Source organism: Oncorhynchus masou, chromosome 12 (assembly GCF_036934945.1).
Source record: "Oncorhynchus masou masou isolate Uvic2021 chromosome 12, UVic_Omas_1.1, whole genome shotgun sequence".
NCBI classification, from domain to species: domain Eukaryota; kingdom Metazoa; phylum Chordata; class Actinopteri; order Salmoniformes; family Salmonidae; genus Oncorhynchus; species Oncorhynchus masou.
In genome coordinates this window covers 11,692,530-11,707,212 of record NC_088223.1, presented here as the reverse complement: position 1 = coordinate 11,707,212, position 14,683 = coordinate 11,692,530, and the positions used below count along the sequence as shown (strand labels likewise).

The window sequence follows — 14,683 nt, the reverse complement described above, 5'->3', positions numbered from 1 at the left end:
TGTGTGTGTGTGTGTGTGTGTGTGTGTGTGTGTGTGTGTGTTTGTTTGTGTGTGTGTGTGTGAGAGAGTGTTTGTGTGTATTTTGGTGTTTGTGTGTGTTTGGGTGTGTGTGTGTGCGTGTGTTTGTGTGTGTGTGTGAGAGAGTGTTTGTGTGTGTTTGTGTGTGTTTGGGTGTGTGTGTGTGTGTGTGACTGTGAATGAGCTGCACAATACCGCTCTCCAATCTTTAGATTTATACTCCAAGAAAAACCTCCACATTTTAAAATATATCAAATCTGAAATATAGCAATGTCCTTGTTCTAAATGAGTATATTTATTTAGACTACCATCAGACATTCTACACCAGGCTGCCAGGCCAGCCAGGACTGGAGGAGAACAGTTCTATTTGAAGAAGACAGTTAATTAATGAGACTTTTACTGAGGCATTCTTAATTATCAAAGTATGCTGAGAGTGGAGGAGGGGACTGGGGTATACGCCTGTATACGTGAACACACACGGTAGCACACAGACACACACACCACACACATGCACTCACATGAATGCACGCACACACACACACCTTCCCTATCCACCCATCTATCCTCCTCCATGTTTGAGGGTGTGATCTTCATACACTAGGAATTAGGCAGAGATACTGGTGTGATCTTCATACACTAGGAATTAGGCAGAGATACTGGTGTGATCTTCAAACACTAGGAATTAGGCAGAGATACTGGTGTGACCGTCGTACACAGTGGTGGAAAAAGTACCCAATTGTCATACTTGAGTAAAAGTAAACATACCTTAATAGAAAATGACTCAAGGAAAAGTGAAAGTCACCCAGTAAAATACTACTTGAGTAAAAGTCTAAAAGTATTTGGTTTTAAATATACTTAAGTATCTAAAGTATCAAATATACTATCAAAGTAAAAGTATAAATAATTTCAAAGTGCTTTATTAAGCAAACCAGACAGCACTATTGTATTTTATAATTTATGGATAGCCAGGGTCACGCTCCAACACTCAGACATCATTTACAAATTAAGCATTTGTGTTTAAGGAATCTGCCAGATCAGAGGAAGTAGGGATGCCCAGGGATGTTCTCTTGATAAATGCATGAATTGGGCCATTTTCCTGCCCAGCTAAGCATTCAAAATGTAACTAGTAATTTTGGGTGTCAGGGAAATGTATGGAGTAAAAAAGTATATTATTTTCTTTAGGAATGTAGTGAAGTAAAAGTTAAAAGTTGTAAAAAATATAAATAATAAAGTAAAGATACCCCAAAAACTACTTAAGTAGTACTTTAAAGTAACTTTACTTAAGTACTTTATACCACTGGTCGTACACTAGGAAGAGAGACTGGTGTGACAGTGGTACACTAGGAACGAGGCAGATGGACTGGTGTGACCGTCGTACACTAGGAATGAGGCAGATGGACTGGTGTGACCGTCGTACACTAGGAATGAGGCAGATGGACTGGTGTGACCGTGGTACACTAGGAACGAGGCAGATGGACTGGTGTGACCGTTGTACACTAGGAATGAGGCAGATGGACTGGTGTGACCGTCGTACACTAGGAATGAGGCAGATGGACTGGTGTGACCGTCGTACACTAGGAATGAGGCAGATGGACTGGTGTGACCGTGGTATACTAGGAACGAGGCAGATGGACCGGTGTGACCGTCGTACACTAGGAATGAGGCAGATGGACTGGTGTGACCGTGGTACACTAGGAATGAGGCAGATGGACTGGTGTGACCGTGGTACACTAGGAACGAGGCAGATGGACTGGTGTGACCGTTGTACACTAGGAATGAGGCAGATGGACTGGTGTGACCGTTGTACACTAGGAATGAGGCAGATGGACTGGTGTGACCGTTGTACACTAGGAACGAGGCAGATGGACTGGTGTGACCGTTGTACACTAGGAACGAGGCAGATGGACTGGTGTGACCGTTGTACACTAGGAATGAGGCAGATGGACTGGTGTGACCGTGGTACACTAGGAACGAGGCAGATGGACTGGTGTGACCGTGGTACACTAGGAACGAGGCAGATGGACTGGTGTGACCGTTGTACACTAGGAATGAGGCAGATGGACTGGTGTGACCGTTGTACACTAGGAATGAGGCAGATGGACTGGTGTGACCGTCGTACACTAGGAATGAGGCAGATGGACTGGTGTGACCGTTTTACACTAAGGAACGGGGCAGATGGACTGGTGTGACCGTGGTACACTAAGGAACGGGGCAGATGGACTGGTGTGACCGTCGTACACTAGGAATGAGGCAGATGGACTGGTGTGACCGTTTTACACTAAGGAACGAGGCAGATGGACTGGTGTGACCGTGGTACACTAAGGAACGAGGCAGATGGACTGGTGTGACCGTTGTACACTAGGAATGAGGCAGATGGACTGGTGTGACCGTCGTACACTAAGGAACGGGGCAGATGGACTGGTGTGACCGTTTTACACTAAGGAACGGGGCAGATGGACTGGTGTGACCGTTTTACACTAAGGAACGGGGCTGGGGTCACTCCTAGAACAATACACACAAAAACACACTGCCTATTAGGCCTAACAACCTAAACTGTCACACTGCCTGTAAAAAGTAGGCTACAGTAGAGTACTAGTTTGTAGCAGTATAAATGCGCCCTCTAGAGACGCTTTGGGAACAGGCTCAGATTACTCAGTTTAGTACTTTTGTAAGCGATACTCAACTCCCTCTTACAACCGTCTTCAACCATTTGGTATAGCTATTATACTCGTCACGTTGTTGTATACTTCTCATTACATTTACATTTAAGTCATTTAGCAGACGCTCTTATCCAGAGCGACTTACAAATTGGTGAATTCACCTTCTGACATCTCATCGCGTGTCATTCGATTTAATAGATTAGGCCTGCTCCGCATGTATCTATTGTGAGATTAACGCATAACATGTGTAAAAAGACATGGAATTAACTCGAATGTGTGGTTTTGTGTAAAGGAGATTTTAGACGAAAATAATGATGGAGCGGTCTCTGTAATAAACAGCAAACTCTTGGCGATATATTCGGTGGTTCCTGTATACCAGTCAGTGTTTTTCGGATTCAGAACCGGTCAGTGCCCCTGTGACATTACGGAGATATTTCGGTGTCGCGTTGCTGAACTTCTCCAACGCAAACTCACTATCAAAACAAATCGGACACACGTGCTTTTCCCGCAGAAAAGACGTCACCGCCACAGCCCTCCCCTTCCATGTCCACCGTAGAAAACAAATACTAGAATAACAGAAGAAACGGATCAAATGCTTTTGGATTATGTTTTTCAAACATGTTAACGTTTCAACCCGCTCGAGCAGGAGGGGGGTTATTGAGACCAGCTGATTAGCGCTGCGAGCTGTCTGAGAGGCGGAAGTGAGGTCACCAGGAGCGCGTTCATGTTATTATTGTTATTTTGGTAGCTGGCAGTGTGATGAGACTGATTGGAGAGCCGTCGGGCTCAAAGACTAGGTTATTGCTCTTCCAGGCCGCCCCGGACTAAGCAGCAATCCCGGAGAAAGAAGCCCTGTTGCCGGCAGGGGAGAGCACTCAGTCCAGGCTCCTCTCCCACCAGCAGCCCTTCGGAACGACACAGGCTACAAAAACAATACGGTATCCGCCAAACCTAACGCTAGCCCCAGACGTGTTGTGTACGGTAACACCCTCCGCAGTACGGTGACACCCTCCGCAGATATGAACGGCATCACCAAGGGCAGGTTTGAGGTAAGAGCTGCAGAAACGGGACAGGAGTGTGTATGTAAACGACTATGAACGGTAGTAGATTTTCGGTATGGTGTTTGTGCGTGCACTGTTTGAATTGTACATGCTGGAGGGAGCTGGGGCTTTGTTGGTTAAGGGTAATACGGAATCCTGTTATTGTCCAGACAGACGCACAATCTGACTGCTGCAACACCGAGCTCAGTCTGTGGTACAGGAGCGACGGATAGGGCTGGTTGCCATAGTAGGGCTGAGGTTGGTTGCCATAGTAGGGCTGAGGTTGGTTGCCATAGTAGGGCTGAGGTTGGTTGCCATCGTAGGGCTGAGGTTGGTTGCCATAGTAGGGCTGAGGTTGGTTGCCATAGTAGGGCTGAGGTTGGTTGCCATAGTAGGGCTGAGTTTGGTTGCCATAGTAGGGCTGAGGTTGGTTGCCATAGTAGGGCTGAGGTTGGTTGCCATAGTAGGCTGAGGTTGGTTGCCATAGTAGGGCTGAGTTTGGTTGCCATAGTAGGGCTGAGGTTGGTTGCCATAGTAGGGCTGAGGTTGGTTGCCATAGTAGGGCTGAGGTTGGTTGCCATAGTAGGGCTGAGGTTGGTTGCCATAGTAGGGCTGAGTTTGGTTGCCATAGTAGGGCTGAGGTTGGTTGCCATAGTAGGGCTGAGGTTGGTTGCCATAGTAGGGCTGAGGTTGGTTGCCATAGTAGGGCTGAGGTTGGTTGCCATAGTAGGGCTGAGGTTGGTTGCCATAGTAGGGCTGAGGTTGGTTGCCATAGTAGGGCTGAGGTTGGTTGCCATAGTAGGGCTGAGGTTGGTTGCCATAGTAGGGCTGAGGTTGGTTGCCATAGTAGGGCTGGGGTTGGTTGCCATAGTAGGGCTGGGGTTGGTTGCCATAGTAGGGCTGGGGTTGGTTGCCATAGTAGGGCTGGGGTTGGTTGCCATAGTAGGGCTGGGGTTGGTTGCCATAGTAGGGCTGGGGTTGGTTGCCATAGTAGGGCTGGGGTTGGTTGCCATAGTAGGGCTGGGGTTGGTTGCCATAGTAGGGCTGGGGTTGGTTGCCATAGTAGGGCTGGGGTTGGTTGCCATAGTAGGGCTGGGGTTGGTTGCCATAGTAGGGCTGGGGTTGGTTGCCATAGTAGGGCTGGGGTTGGTTGCCATAGTAGGGCTGGGGTTGGTTGCCATAGTAGGGCTGGGGTTGGTTGCCATAGTAGGGCTGGGGTTGGTTGCCATAGTAGGGCTATGCCCGGGTAAGCAAACAACATGGGGTATAGGGATGAGGCTGGGACCAGGGTATAAGGGGATTGATAGGCTGGGGTATAGGTGGTGGGCTGTAGCGAGAGAGAGAGTGGGCTGGGGCTATAGGGAAGGGACTGAGATTGGTTTGGAGGCTGGGGATTGGTTTCGGCTAAAAAAAAATATTTTAACCTTTTATTTACCCAGGCAAGTCAGTTAAGAACAAATTCTTATTTACAATGATGGCCTACCGGGGAACAGTGTTCCTTGTTCAGGGGCAGATCAACAGATCTTTACCATGCCAGCTCGGGGATTCGATCTGGCAACCTTCTGGTTGGCCCAACGTTCTAACCACTAGGCTACCTGTCGACCCCGCCCAATAGGGGTGAGGCCGAGACGATTTAACCTAGAGGCTTGAATTTTTTTATAGCTTTAGAGTAGTTGCCTGTATGGGCTAACTGCCCTACAAAAGTCAGTGTTATTCAGTGTCGTATGTAAGTCGTCTCCCACCTCTCTCTGTCGGTAACAGCGTCGTTGGGTTGGTCACGCTGTAGAACGGTCAAAGTCATGCGTCGCGGCAACATGCATGTTATATAGGCACCAGGCTCCTATCTCCTTAAACTGGGAACCAGCCTGCTCGAGCTCAGACCGGAGGGTGCACAACATACAGACCTTTGCAAGTAGAAATGTCAAAACTAGAGCTAACATGATTCCTCGCTGAACAAAGTTAGGCTATGTCTGTTCTACATAATAGGGATTGTGCCTTACTGAACACATTAGGTAGGGTAGCATGTGATCTGTAATGGTTATCTTGGTGTGTGTGTGTGTGTGTGTGTGTGTGTGTGTGTCAGGCCCGGCTCCAGGATGAATCCATGGGGCACAACTAGTATCGCTTTAGGGCCCCTAAATAAACAAAGTAGATTGGTCCTACTGCTGTTCAAATGTACAAAAATCTATCTGGAATGTTTCATATAATAACAGAACGGTATGTGCTCCACGACGACATACCAACACACACAGATCAGCTGACAGGAAGAGCAACCACTAGGCTGTCAAATATTCCTACAGGCTTCATCGTTTAAACTTCAATACTTAGAACTATAGGCTAGATTTCTGTAGAATTTGTGACGCTCTGCGATGAGCGTAACCTGCATTAAGCCAAGCCGCCGCTTCTACGGCTGCGCACTATTTTCTGTGGGAGAGTTTCAGAAAAGCGAACTAAATCAAACTAAGTGCGGGTATTCGTAGCTGATGTGACATGTCGTACATGACAGGAGACCATTTAGAATCTGGGGGCGAATAAGAGTAAACACCTATTCAGATAGTAACACACTAGAGAGCAGGGAGGGGGCGGAAAAGTAGGCTGTGTGGTTTTTTATAGTATTGACATCGGTTTTACAGTAGCCCATCACACAACGACTGTGTGTAATGTAAATGAATGATAACAGAGTGAACGTTTGCCTACTGCTTTTTAGTAGACTGGACACTGTATTGGTCCTAAACTACTACGACATACAACACGTACAAAGATGTAGGCCTACCCGAAATGCAGCCATATACACAACTGTCATTTCGTGCACAAGAAAGCATGTGACGTTGAAGAGAAGCCCCACGAAGACTGGTAGCCTAAGAGGCGCTCATTAAAACAGCACACAGCGTAACCATGGATTCAGGACCGCCGGTGAGCGCGATGACAGGATGATACTTTCAGCACCACCGAAGTGGACAACCAGGACAATAGGAGCACCACACCAGGGGCTCGCCTCGGAGCACAACCAATAGGCTACATTGGTCATTGTCCCTATACCAATAAAATAATGCAAAGCTGGATATCTATCAATAGCATTAAGACCCCAAAAGCAAGTCACAGAAATCCAACATGCATTGAAGTAAAAATCAAAGGCCTAATGTAGAAAGCAAAGGCCTAATGTAGAAAGCAAAGGCCTAATGTAGAAAGCAAAGGCCTAATGTAGAAAGCAAAGGCCTAATGTAGAAAGCAAAGGCCTAATGTAGAAAGCAAAGGCCTAATGTAGAAAGCAAAGGCCTAATGTAGAAAGCAAAGGCCTAATGTAGAAAGCAAAGGCCTAATGTAGAAAGCAAAGGCCTAATGTAGAAAGCAAAGGCCTAATGTAGAAAGCAAAGGCCTAATGTAGAAAGCAAAGGCCTAATGTAGAAAGCAAAGGCCTAATGTAGAAAGCAAAGGCCTAATGTAGAAAGCAAAGGCCTAATGTAGAAAGCAAAGGCCTAATGTAGAAAGCAAAGGCCTAATGTAGAAAGCAAAGGCCTAATGTAGAAAGCAAAGGCCTAATGTAGAAAGCAAAGGCCTAATGTAGAAAGCAAAGGCCTAATGTAGAAAGCAAAGGCCTAATGTAGAAAGCAAAGGCCTAATGTAGAAAGCAAAGGCCTAATGTAGAAAGCAAAGGCCTAATGTAGAAAGCAAAGGCCTAATGTAGAAAGCAAAGGCCTAATGTAGAAAGCAAAGGCCTAATGTAGAAAGCAAAGGCCTAATGTAAAAAGCAAAGGCCTAATGTAGAAAGCAAAGGCCTAATGTAGAAAGCAAAGGCCTAATGTAGAAAGCAAAGGCCTAATGTAAAAAGCAAAGGCCTAAAGCAAAGGCCTAATGTAAAAAAGCAAAGGCCTAAAGCAAAGGCCTAATGTAGAAAGCAAAGGCCTAATGTAAAAAAGCAAAGGCCTAAAGCAAAGGCCTAATGTAGAAAGCAAAGGCCTAATGTAGAAAGCAAAGGCCTAATGTAGAAAGCAAAGGCCTAATGTAAAAAGCAAAGGCCTAATGTAAAAAAGCAAAGGCCTAAAGCAAAGGCCTAATGTAAAAAAGCAAAGGCCTAAAGCAAAGGCCTAATGTAGAAAAGCAAAGGCCTAAAGCAAAGGCCTAATGTAAAGGCCTAAAGCAAAGGCCTAATGTAAAAAAGCAAAGGCCTAAAGCAAAGGCCTAATGTAGAAAGCAAAGGCCTAATGTAGAAAGCAAAGGCCTAATGTAGAAAGCAAAGGCCTAATGTAAAAAGCAAAGGCCTAAAGCAAAGGCCTAATGTAAAAAAGCAAAGGCCTAATGTAAAAAAGCAAAGGCCTAATGTAAAAAAGCAAAGGCCTAATGTAGAAAGCAAAGGCCTAATGTAGAAAGCAAAGGCCTAATGTAGAAAGCAAAGGCCTAATGTAGAAAGCAAAGGCCTAATGTAGAAAGCAAAGGCCTAATGTAGAAAGCAAAGGCCTAATGTAAAAAGCAAAGGCCTAATGTAAAAAAGCAAAGGCCTAAAGCAAAGGCCTAATGTAAAAAAGCAAAGGCCTAAAGCAAAGGCCTAATGTAAAAAAGCAAAGGCCTAAAGCAAAGGCCTAATGTAAAAAAGCAAAGGCCTAAAGCAAAGGCCTAATGTAAAAAAGCAAAGGCCTAAAGCAAAGGCCTAAAGCAAAGGCCTAATGTAAAGGCCTAAAGCAAAGGCCTAATGTAAAAAAGCAAAGGCCTAAAGCAAAGGCCTAATGTAAAAAAGCAAAGGCCTAATGTAAAGGCCTAATGTAAAGGCCTAAAGCAAAGGCCTAATGTAAAAAAGCAAAGGCCTAATGTAGAAAGCAAAGGCCTAATGTAGAAAGCAAAGGCCTAATGTAGAAAGCAAAGGCCTAATGTAGAAAGCAAAGGCCTAATGTAGAAAGCAAAGGCCTAATGTAAAAAGCAAAGGCCTAATGTAAAAAGCAAAGGCCTAAAGCAAAGGCCTAATGTAGAAAGCAAAGGCCTAATGTAGAAAGCAAAGGCCTAATGTAGAAAGCAAAGGCCTAATGTAGAAAGCAAAGGCCTAATGTAGAAAGCAAAGGCCTAATGTAGAAAGCAAAGGCCTAATGTAAAAAGCAAAGGCCTAATGTAAAAAAGCAAAGGCCTAATGTAAAAAAGCAAAGGCCTAAAGCAAAGGCCTAATGTAAAAAAGCAAAGGCCTAAAGCAAAGGCCTAATGTAAAAAAGCAAAGGCCTAATGTAAAGGCCTAAAGCAAAGGCCTAATGTAGAAAGCAAAGGCCTAATGTAGAAAGCAAAGGCCTAATGTAGAAAGCAAAGGCCTAATGTAGAAAGCAAAGGCCTAATGTAGAAAGCAAAGGCCTAATGTAGAAAGCAAAGGCCTAATGTAGAAAGCAAAGGCCTAATGTAAAAAAGCAAAGGCCTAATGTAAAAAAGCAAAGGCCTAAAGCAAAGGCCTAATGTAAAAAAGCAAAGGCCTAAAGCAAAGGCCTAATGTAAAGGCCTAAAGCAAAGGCCTAATGTAAAGGCCTAAAGCAAAGGCCTAATGTAAAAAAGCAAAGGCCTAAAGCAAAGGCCTAATGTAAAAAAGCAAAGGCCTAAAGCAAAGGCCTAATGTACATTACATTTAAAAAATCTTCCAAACAACCAGCTTAAATGAGGGAAAAACAATGAATGAATAATTCTGCTGTGGCGGCCAGGGACATAAAGGCTGCAGCTGACCATTGTAGAAGAGCCTCCACCAGTTAACCATTTCCTTTGCTAAATCGCAATGACATTTTCCTCACCACGGCATCCAAAGTGCTAAAAAACAGTTATGCTACAACCCCATCTCGTTTCCATCATCATGCTGACCCCACTGTGCTTTCAACTACATACTCTCGCAGAGTTTCTCATGAGTCTGTCGCCTGCTTGAAGCTGGTGTGGTCCCGCCCTTCTGGCATGCCTCCCAAAGCTTTTCCAATTCAGCATCACATCGCAGTTTTTCTACATACTGAGGACAAGTTTGACAGCGGTGTGCAGATCAGTAGCTTCTGATTGCAGGAACTTGTTAGGAGGGTCGAAGAGCCTCAGGATTGTGTGAGTCATTGTTAGCAATAAACTTAAAGCTAGGCTCGGTCACTGCTTTCAATAAGCCTCAAGTCTGACATCTGTGCCATATGCACAAGTCGATTTTATTTCCCCCGAGCATCTCTGATGTTGTCACTTGATTTCAAAATGACTGACACCGTGGCCACTCCATGTCTGATCAAGAAGTCTTCTTCCGTTTCTCCCCAGTGTACAGTGCAGCCACCATGGGGTTTTCTAAAGTCATCGTACAGAGAGCTACACACATTGAACAAGTCCTCTAACGCCTCCTCAGATGACATAGCTGCATCACAACCAACTGCAGACACTACAAAAGGCCCGCTTTTCTCCCACTGAAAATGCGTCTGAGGTAACGCTGGCTCCTCATCACCGAGGTGGTCAGGTGGCTGAGGTAATGCTGGGTCCTCATCACCGAGGTGGTCAGGTGGCTGAGGTAATGCTGGGTCCTCATCACCGAGTTGGTCAGGTGGCTGAGGTAACGCTGGCTCCTCATCACCGAGGTGGTCAGGTGGTTGAGGTAACGCTGGGTCCTCATCACCGAGGTGGTCAGGTGGCTGAGGTAACGCTGGCTCCTCATCACCGAGGTGGTCAGGTGGCTGAGGTAACGCTGGGTCCTCATCACCGAGGTGGTCAAGTGGCTCCTCATCACTGAGGTGGTCAGGTGGCTGAGGTAATGCTGGGTCCTCATCACCGAGGTGGTCAGGTGGCTGAGGTAATGCTGGCTCCTCATCACTGAGGTGGTCAGGTGGCTTCTCATCACTGAGGTGGTCAGGTGGCTGAGGTAATGCTGGGTCCTCATCACCGAGGTGGTCAGGTGGCTGAGGTAATGCTGGCTCCTCATCACTGAGGTGGTCAGGTGGCTTCTCATCACTGAGGTGGTCAGGTGGCTGAGGTAATGCTGGGTCCTCATCACCGAGGTGGTCAGGTGGCTGAGGTAACGCTGGGTCCTCATCACTGAGGTGGTCAGGTGGCTGAGGTAACCCTGGCTCCTCATCACCGAGATGGTCAGGTGGCTGAGGTAACGCTGGGTCCTCATCACCGAGGTGGTCAGGTGGCTGGGGTAACGCTGGGTCCTCATCACCGTGGTGGTCAGGTGGTTGAAGTAATGCTGGCTCCTCATCACCGAGTTGGTCAGGTGGTTGAGGTAACGCTGGGTCCTCATCATCGAGGTGGTCAGGTGGTTGAGGTAACGCTGGGTCCTCATCACCGAGGTGGTCAGGTGGCTGAGGTAACGCTGGGTCCTCATCACCGAGGTGGTCAGGTGGCTGAGGTAACGCTGGGTCCTCATCACCGAGGTGGTCAGGTGGTTGAGGTAACGCTGGGTCCTCATCACTGAGGTGGTCAGGTGGCTGAGGTAACGCTGGGTCCTCATCACCGAGGTGGTCAGGTGGTTGAGGTAACGCTGGCTCCTCATCACCGAGGTGGTCAGGTGGCTGAGGTAACGCTGGCTCCTCATCACCGAGGTGGTCAGGTGGCTGAGGTAACGCTGGCTCCTCATCACCGAGGTGGTCAGGTGGCTGAGGTAACGCTGGCTTGTTGTGATGTTACCCTCGGGCTGCTGGTGCTAGGTCCTGGCGTTCTCCATCTTGTTGGTCAGCAGGCGGCGTGTGAGATGGCCAGGCGGCGTGTGAGATGGCCAGGTTGTGCATTTGCTGCTAGGCTCCTCAGCCTTGAGGGTCAGGCTAGCAGGCTGCTCGTAAGCTCAGCATCGGTCTCGAAAATGGGGGTCCTCGGTTTTTTTGCTCTTGGCAGTGCCCAGCCATTTTGGGATATCCATGCTGGTCAAAGCTTAGCCAACTAGCTGTAATTACTCACTGCGTCACTTCCAACATTTAACTAGCTGTAGTGTCTGCAAAAGTGAGCAACCTTTTTCCCTCTCAGTAATAAAAAGAACGGTCAATTTGACCCCGCCCTGGGATCCAATGAGCTTCCTAAACAAGGTAAAGAAGGCGGTACCTTATGACGTTGCTTGGCTGCGTGCCCAATCAGAACGCATTTTTTTTATATTACATTATTACACCCCCTCCCTCCCCACTCCTGCTACCGGTGCTACATTGGCGAAACCGGGTATAGTAATTCATATACCCAACCAGCCGCTGCGTAAATGAGAAACCCAACCAGCCGCTGCGTGGATGAGAAACCCAACCAGCCGCTGCGTGGATGAGAAACCCAACCAGCCGCTGCGTGGATGAGAAACCCAACCAGCCGCTGCGTGGATGAGAAACCCAACCAGCCGCTGCGTGGATGAGAAACCCAACCAGCCGCTGCGTGGATGAGAAACCCAACCAGCCGCTGCGTGGATGAGAAACCCAACCAGCCGCTGCGTGGATGAGAAACCCAACCAGCCGCTGCGTGGCTGAGAAACCCAACCAGCCGCTGCGTGGATGAGAAACCCAACCAGCCGCTGCGTGGTTGAGAAACCCAACCAGCCGCTGCGTGGTTGAGAAACCCAACCAGCCGCTGCGTGGATGAGAAACCCAACCAGCCGCTGCGTGGATGAGAAACCCAACCAGCCGCTGCGTGGATGAGAAACCCAACCAGACGCTGCGTGGATGAGAAACCCAACCAGCCGCTGCGTGGATGAGAAACCCAACCAGCCGCTGCGTGGATGAGAAACCCAACCAGCCGCTGCGTGGATGAGAAACCCAACCAGCCGCTGCGTGGATGAGAAACCCAACCAGCCGCTGCGTGTTTGAGAAACCCAACCAGCCGCTGCGTGGATGAGAAACCCAACCAGCCGCTGCGTGGTTGAGAAACCCAACCAGCCGCTGCGTGGATGAGAAACCCAACCAGCCGCTGCGTGGTTGAGAAACCCAACCAGCCGCTGCGTGGTTGAGAAACCCAACCAGCCGCTGCGTGGATGAGAAACCCAACCAGCCGCTGCGTGGATGAGAAACCCAACCAGCCGCTGCGTGGCTGAGAAACCCAACCAGCCGCTGCGTGGCTGAGAAACCCAACCAGCCGCTGCGTGGCTGAGAAACCCAACCAGCCGCTGCGTGGATGAGAAACCCAACCAGCCGCTGCGTGGATGAGAAACCCAACCAGCCGCTGCGTGGATGAGAAACCCAACCAGCCGCTGCGTGGATGAGAAACCCAACCAGCCGCTGCGTGGATGAGAAACCCAACCAGCCGCTGCGTGGATGAGAAACCCAACCAGCCGCTGCGTGGATGAGAAACCCAACCAGCCGCTGCGTGGATGAGAAACCCAACCAGCCGCTGCGTGGATGAGAAACCCAACCAGCCGCTGCGTGGATGAGAAACCCAACCAGCCGCTGCGTGGATGAGAAACCCAACCAGCCGCTGCGTGGATGAGAAACCCAACCAGCCGCTGCGTGGATGAGAAACCCAACCAGCCGCTGCGTGGATGAGCTTGGTTTAGGAATAATATCATTGTGAGGTCAGCTAGTGGTGTCGGTGCCTCCACTAGGACCTGTAGCTCACGCTCTTCGTCCAGGGTCATCGGAGGTCGACTTCAGTTTGTTTTGCCACAATGTTTTTTTCTGTTTTTTTCTCGAACATCTTCCACACAGACTCATTCATGAGTAATTGGCTGTTATATCATGCAGGCTGTTGTGGGAAACACTCCCAATCCGTCCATTTCCTCTGTGTTCCTAGTACTGTTCCGTACACTTTTCACAAGTTTCCCCACATTCTGGATCTGTTCACTTAACCCCACCCTTTATTGCGAGCTGAAGCATGTGAATTGGACACTGTAAATTGAGATTATTTTTTTTACTCAGTGAAGTGCTGGTTCGTGTTGTTGGCTATATGGTCAGATAGGAACTGTGAGTGAGCAGGTGGTGTGCCCTCCTCCTCCTCATCTTCCTCACGTCCATCACAATTGGTCTCCTTTAAACCAGGTAGGTGGAATGCTTCGACCCTGTTGCTTGCGCTGTCAGTCACCACGCGTATCACCTGTCGCTGTATGTTCCAGTTCCTCAGGACGCTTTCATATTTCAGGTGAATGGCCTCTGCTGTGGGGTGTCCTTGTATGTTCTCGCAGCTCAACAACACGGTGTGTCCTTTTTTATATATATTTTTCTGTCAATGGAATTCCATTCCTTCTCATTCTCCCTTTTAGTTAGGGGCTCAAATTCCAAGTAAACTATTTAAAATACAATAAAAAAAAATAAAAAATTACATGCAGAAAAGTAATCTTGGAATGTGTCTTTCTCCTGCAAAGTTTGTTGCTGCTGTGTCTCGTTCTCTATAAATACAAATGGAAGCTTAATTAGCCTAATGATAGCCTACCATAAATTAGCACCAAAATAAGCCTAGGCATATGAAGTCATGGATATAGGCCTAAAGAAGACATGTAGCCTACTTTTAATATAGCCCTAAATGGGCGCAATAATACATTTAAATTAATTTAATTATCATATGAGCTCCACAAAACATTAATTATGAAGGCCTTTTCAATTATTCTAATTTTAATAATAAACAGGGCTAGATCAGGCAATTTAATGTTTTTTAAATTTTTATTTGTCTTTAAGTCGACCTAAATCAGTGGTCTCCAACCCTGTTCCTGGAGAGATACTCTCCTGTAGGTTTTAACTCCAACCATGTTCCTGGAGAGATACCCTCCTGTAGGTTTTAACCCCAACCCTGTTCCTGGAGAGCTACCGTCCTGTAGGTTTGAACTCCAACCCTGTTCCTGGAGAGAGACCCTCCTGTAGGTTTTAACTCCAACCCCAGTTGTAACTGACCTGATTCCGTTCATCAACCAGCTATTTATTAGAATCAGGTGCGCTTGATTAGTGTTGGAGTTTAAACCTCTCAGGACTGTAGCTTTCCAGGAACTGGCTTGGAGAGCCCTGGCAAAATAACCCTATCAAAACCAAAAGCTCCTTGAAAGAGGTATATCTCAGGCCTATTGGGCCAGAATCATTGATAGAACGAAAGTGAACACAT

General features: G+C 47.5%; 1 protein-coding gene across 2 annotated transcripts in view; it reads left to right on the top strand.

Moving 5' to 3' along the window:
- The first annotated feature begins 3,425 nt into the window (after nucleotides 1-3,425).
- Nucleotides 3,426-14,683, top strand: part of LOC135549548 (F-box/LRR-repeat protein 2-like) — a 39,907-nt gene continuing 28,649 nt past the window's right edge. For both annotated transcript variants that reach the window (XM_064979610.1, XM_064979609.1), the window contains exon 1: nucleotides 3,426-3,727. In XM_064979610.1, coding sequence (XP_064835682.1) covers nucleotides 3,698-3,727 — 30 coding nt within the window. In that variant the 5' untranslated portion in view covers nucleotides 3,426-3,697. The remainder of the gene's footprint in view (nucleotides 3,728-14,683) is intronic.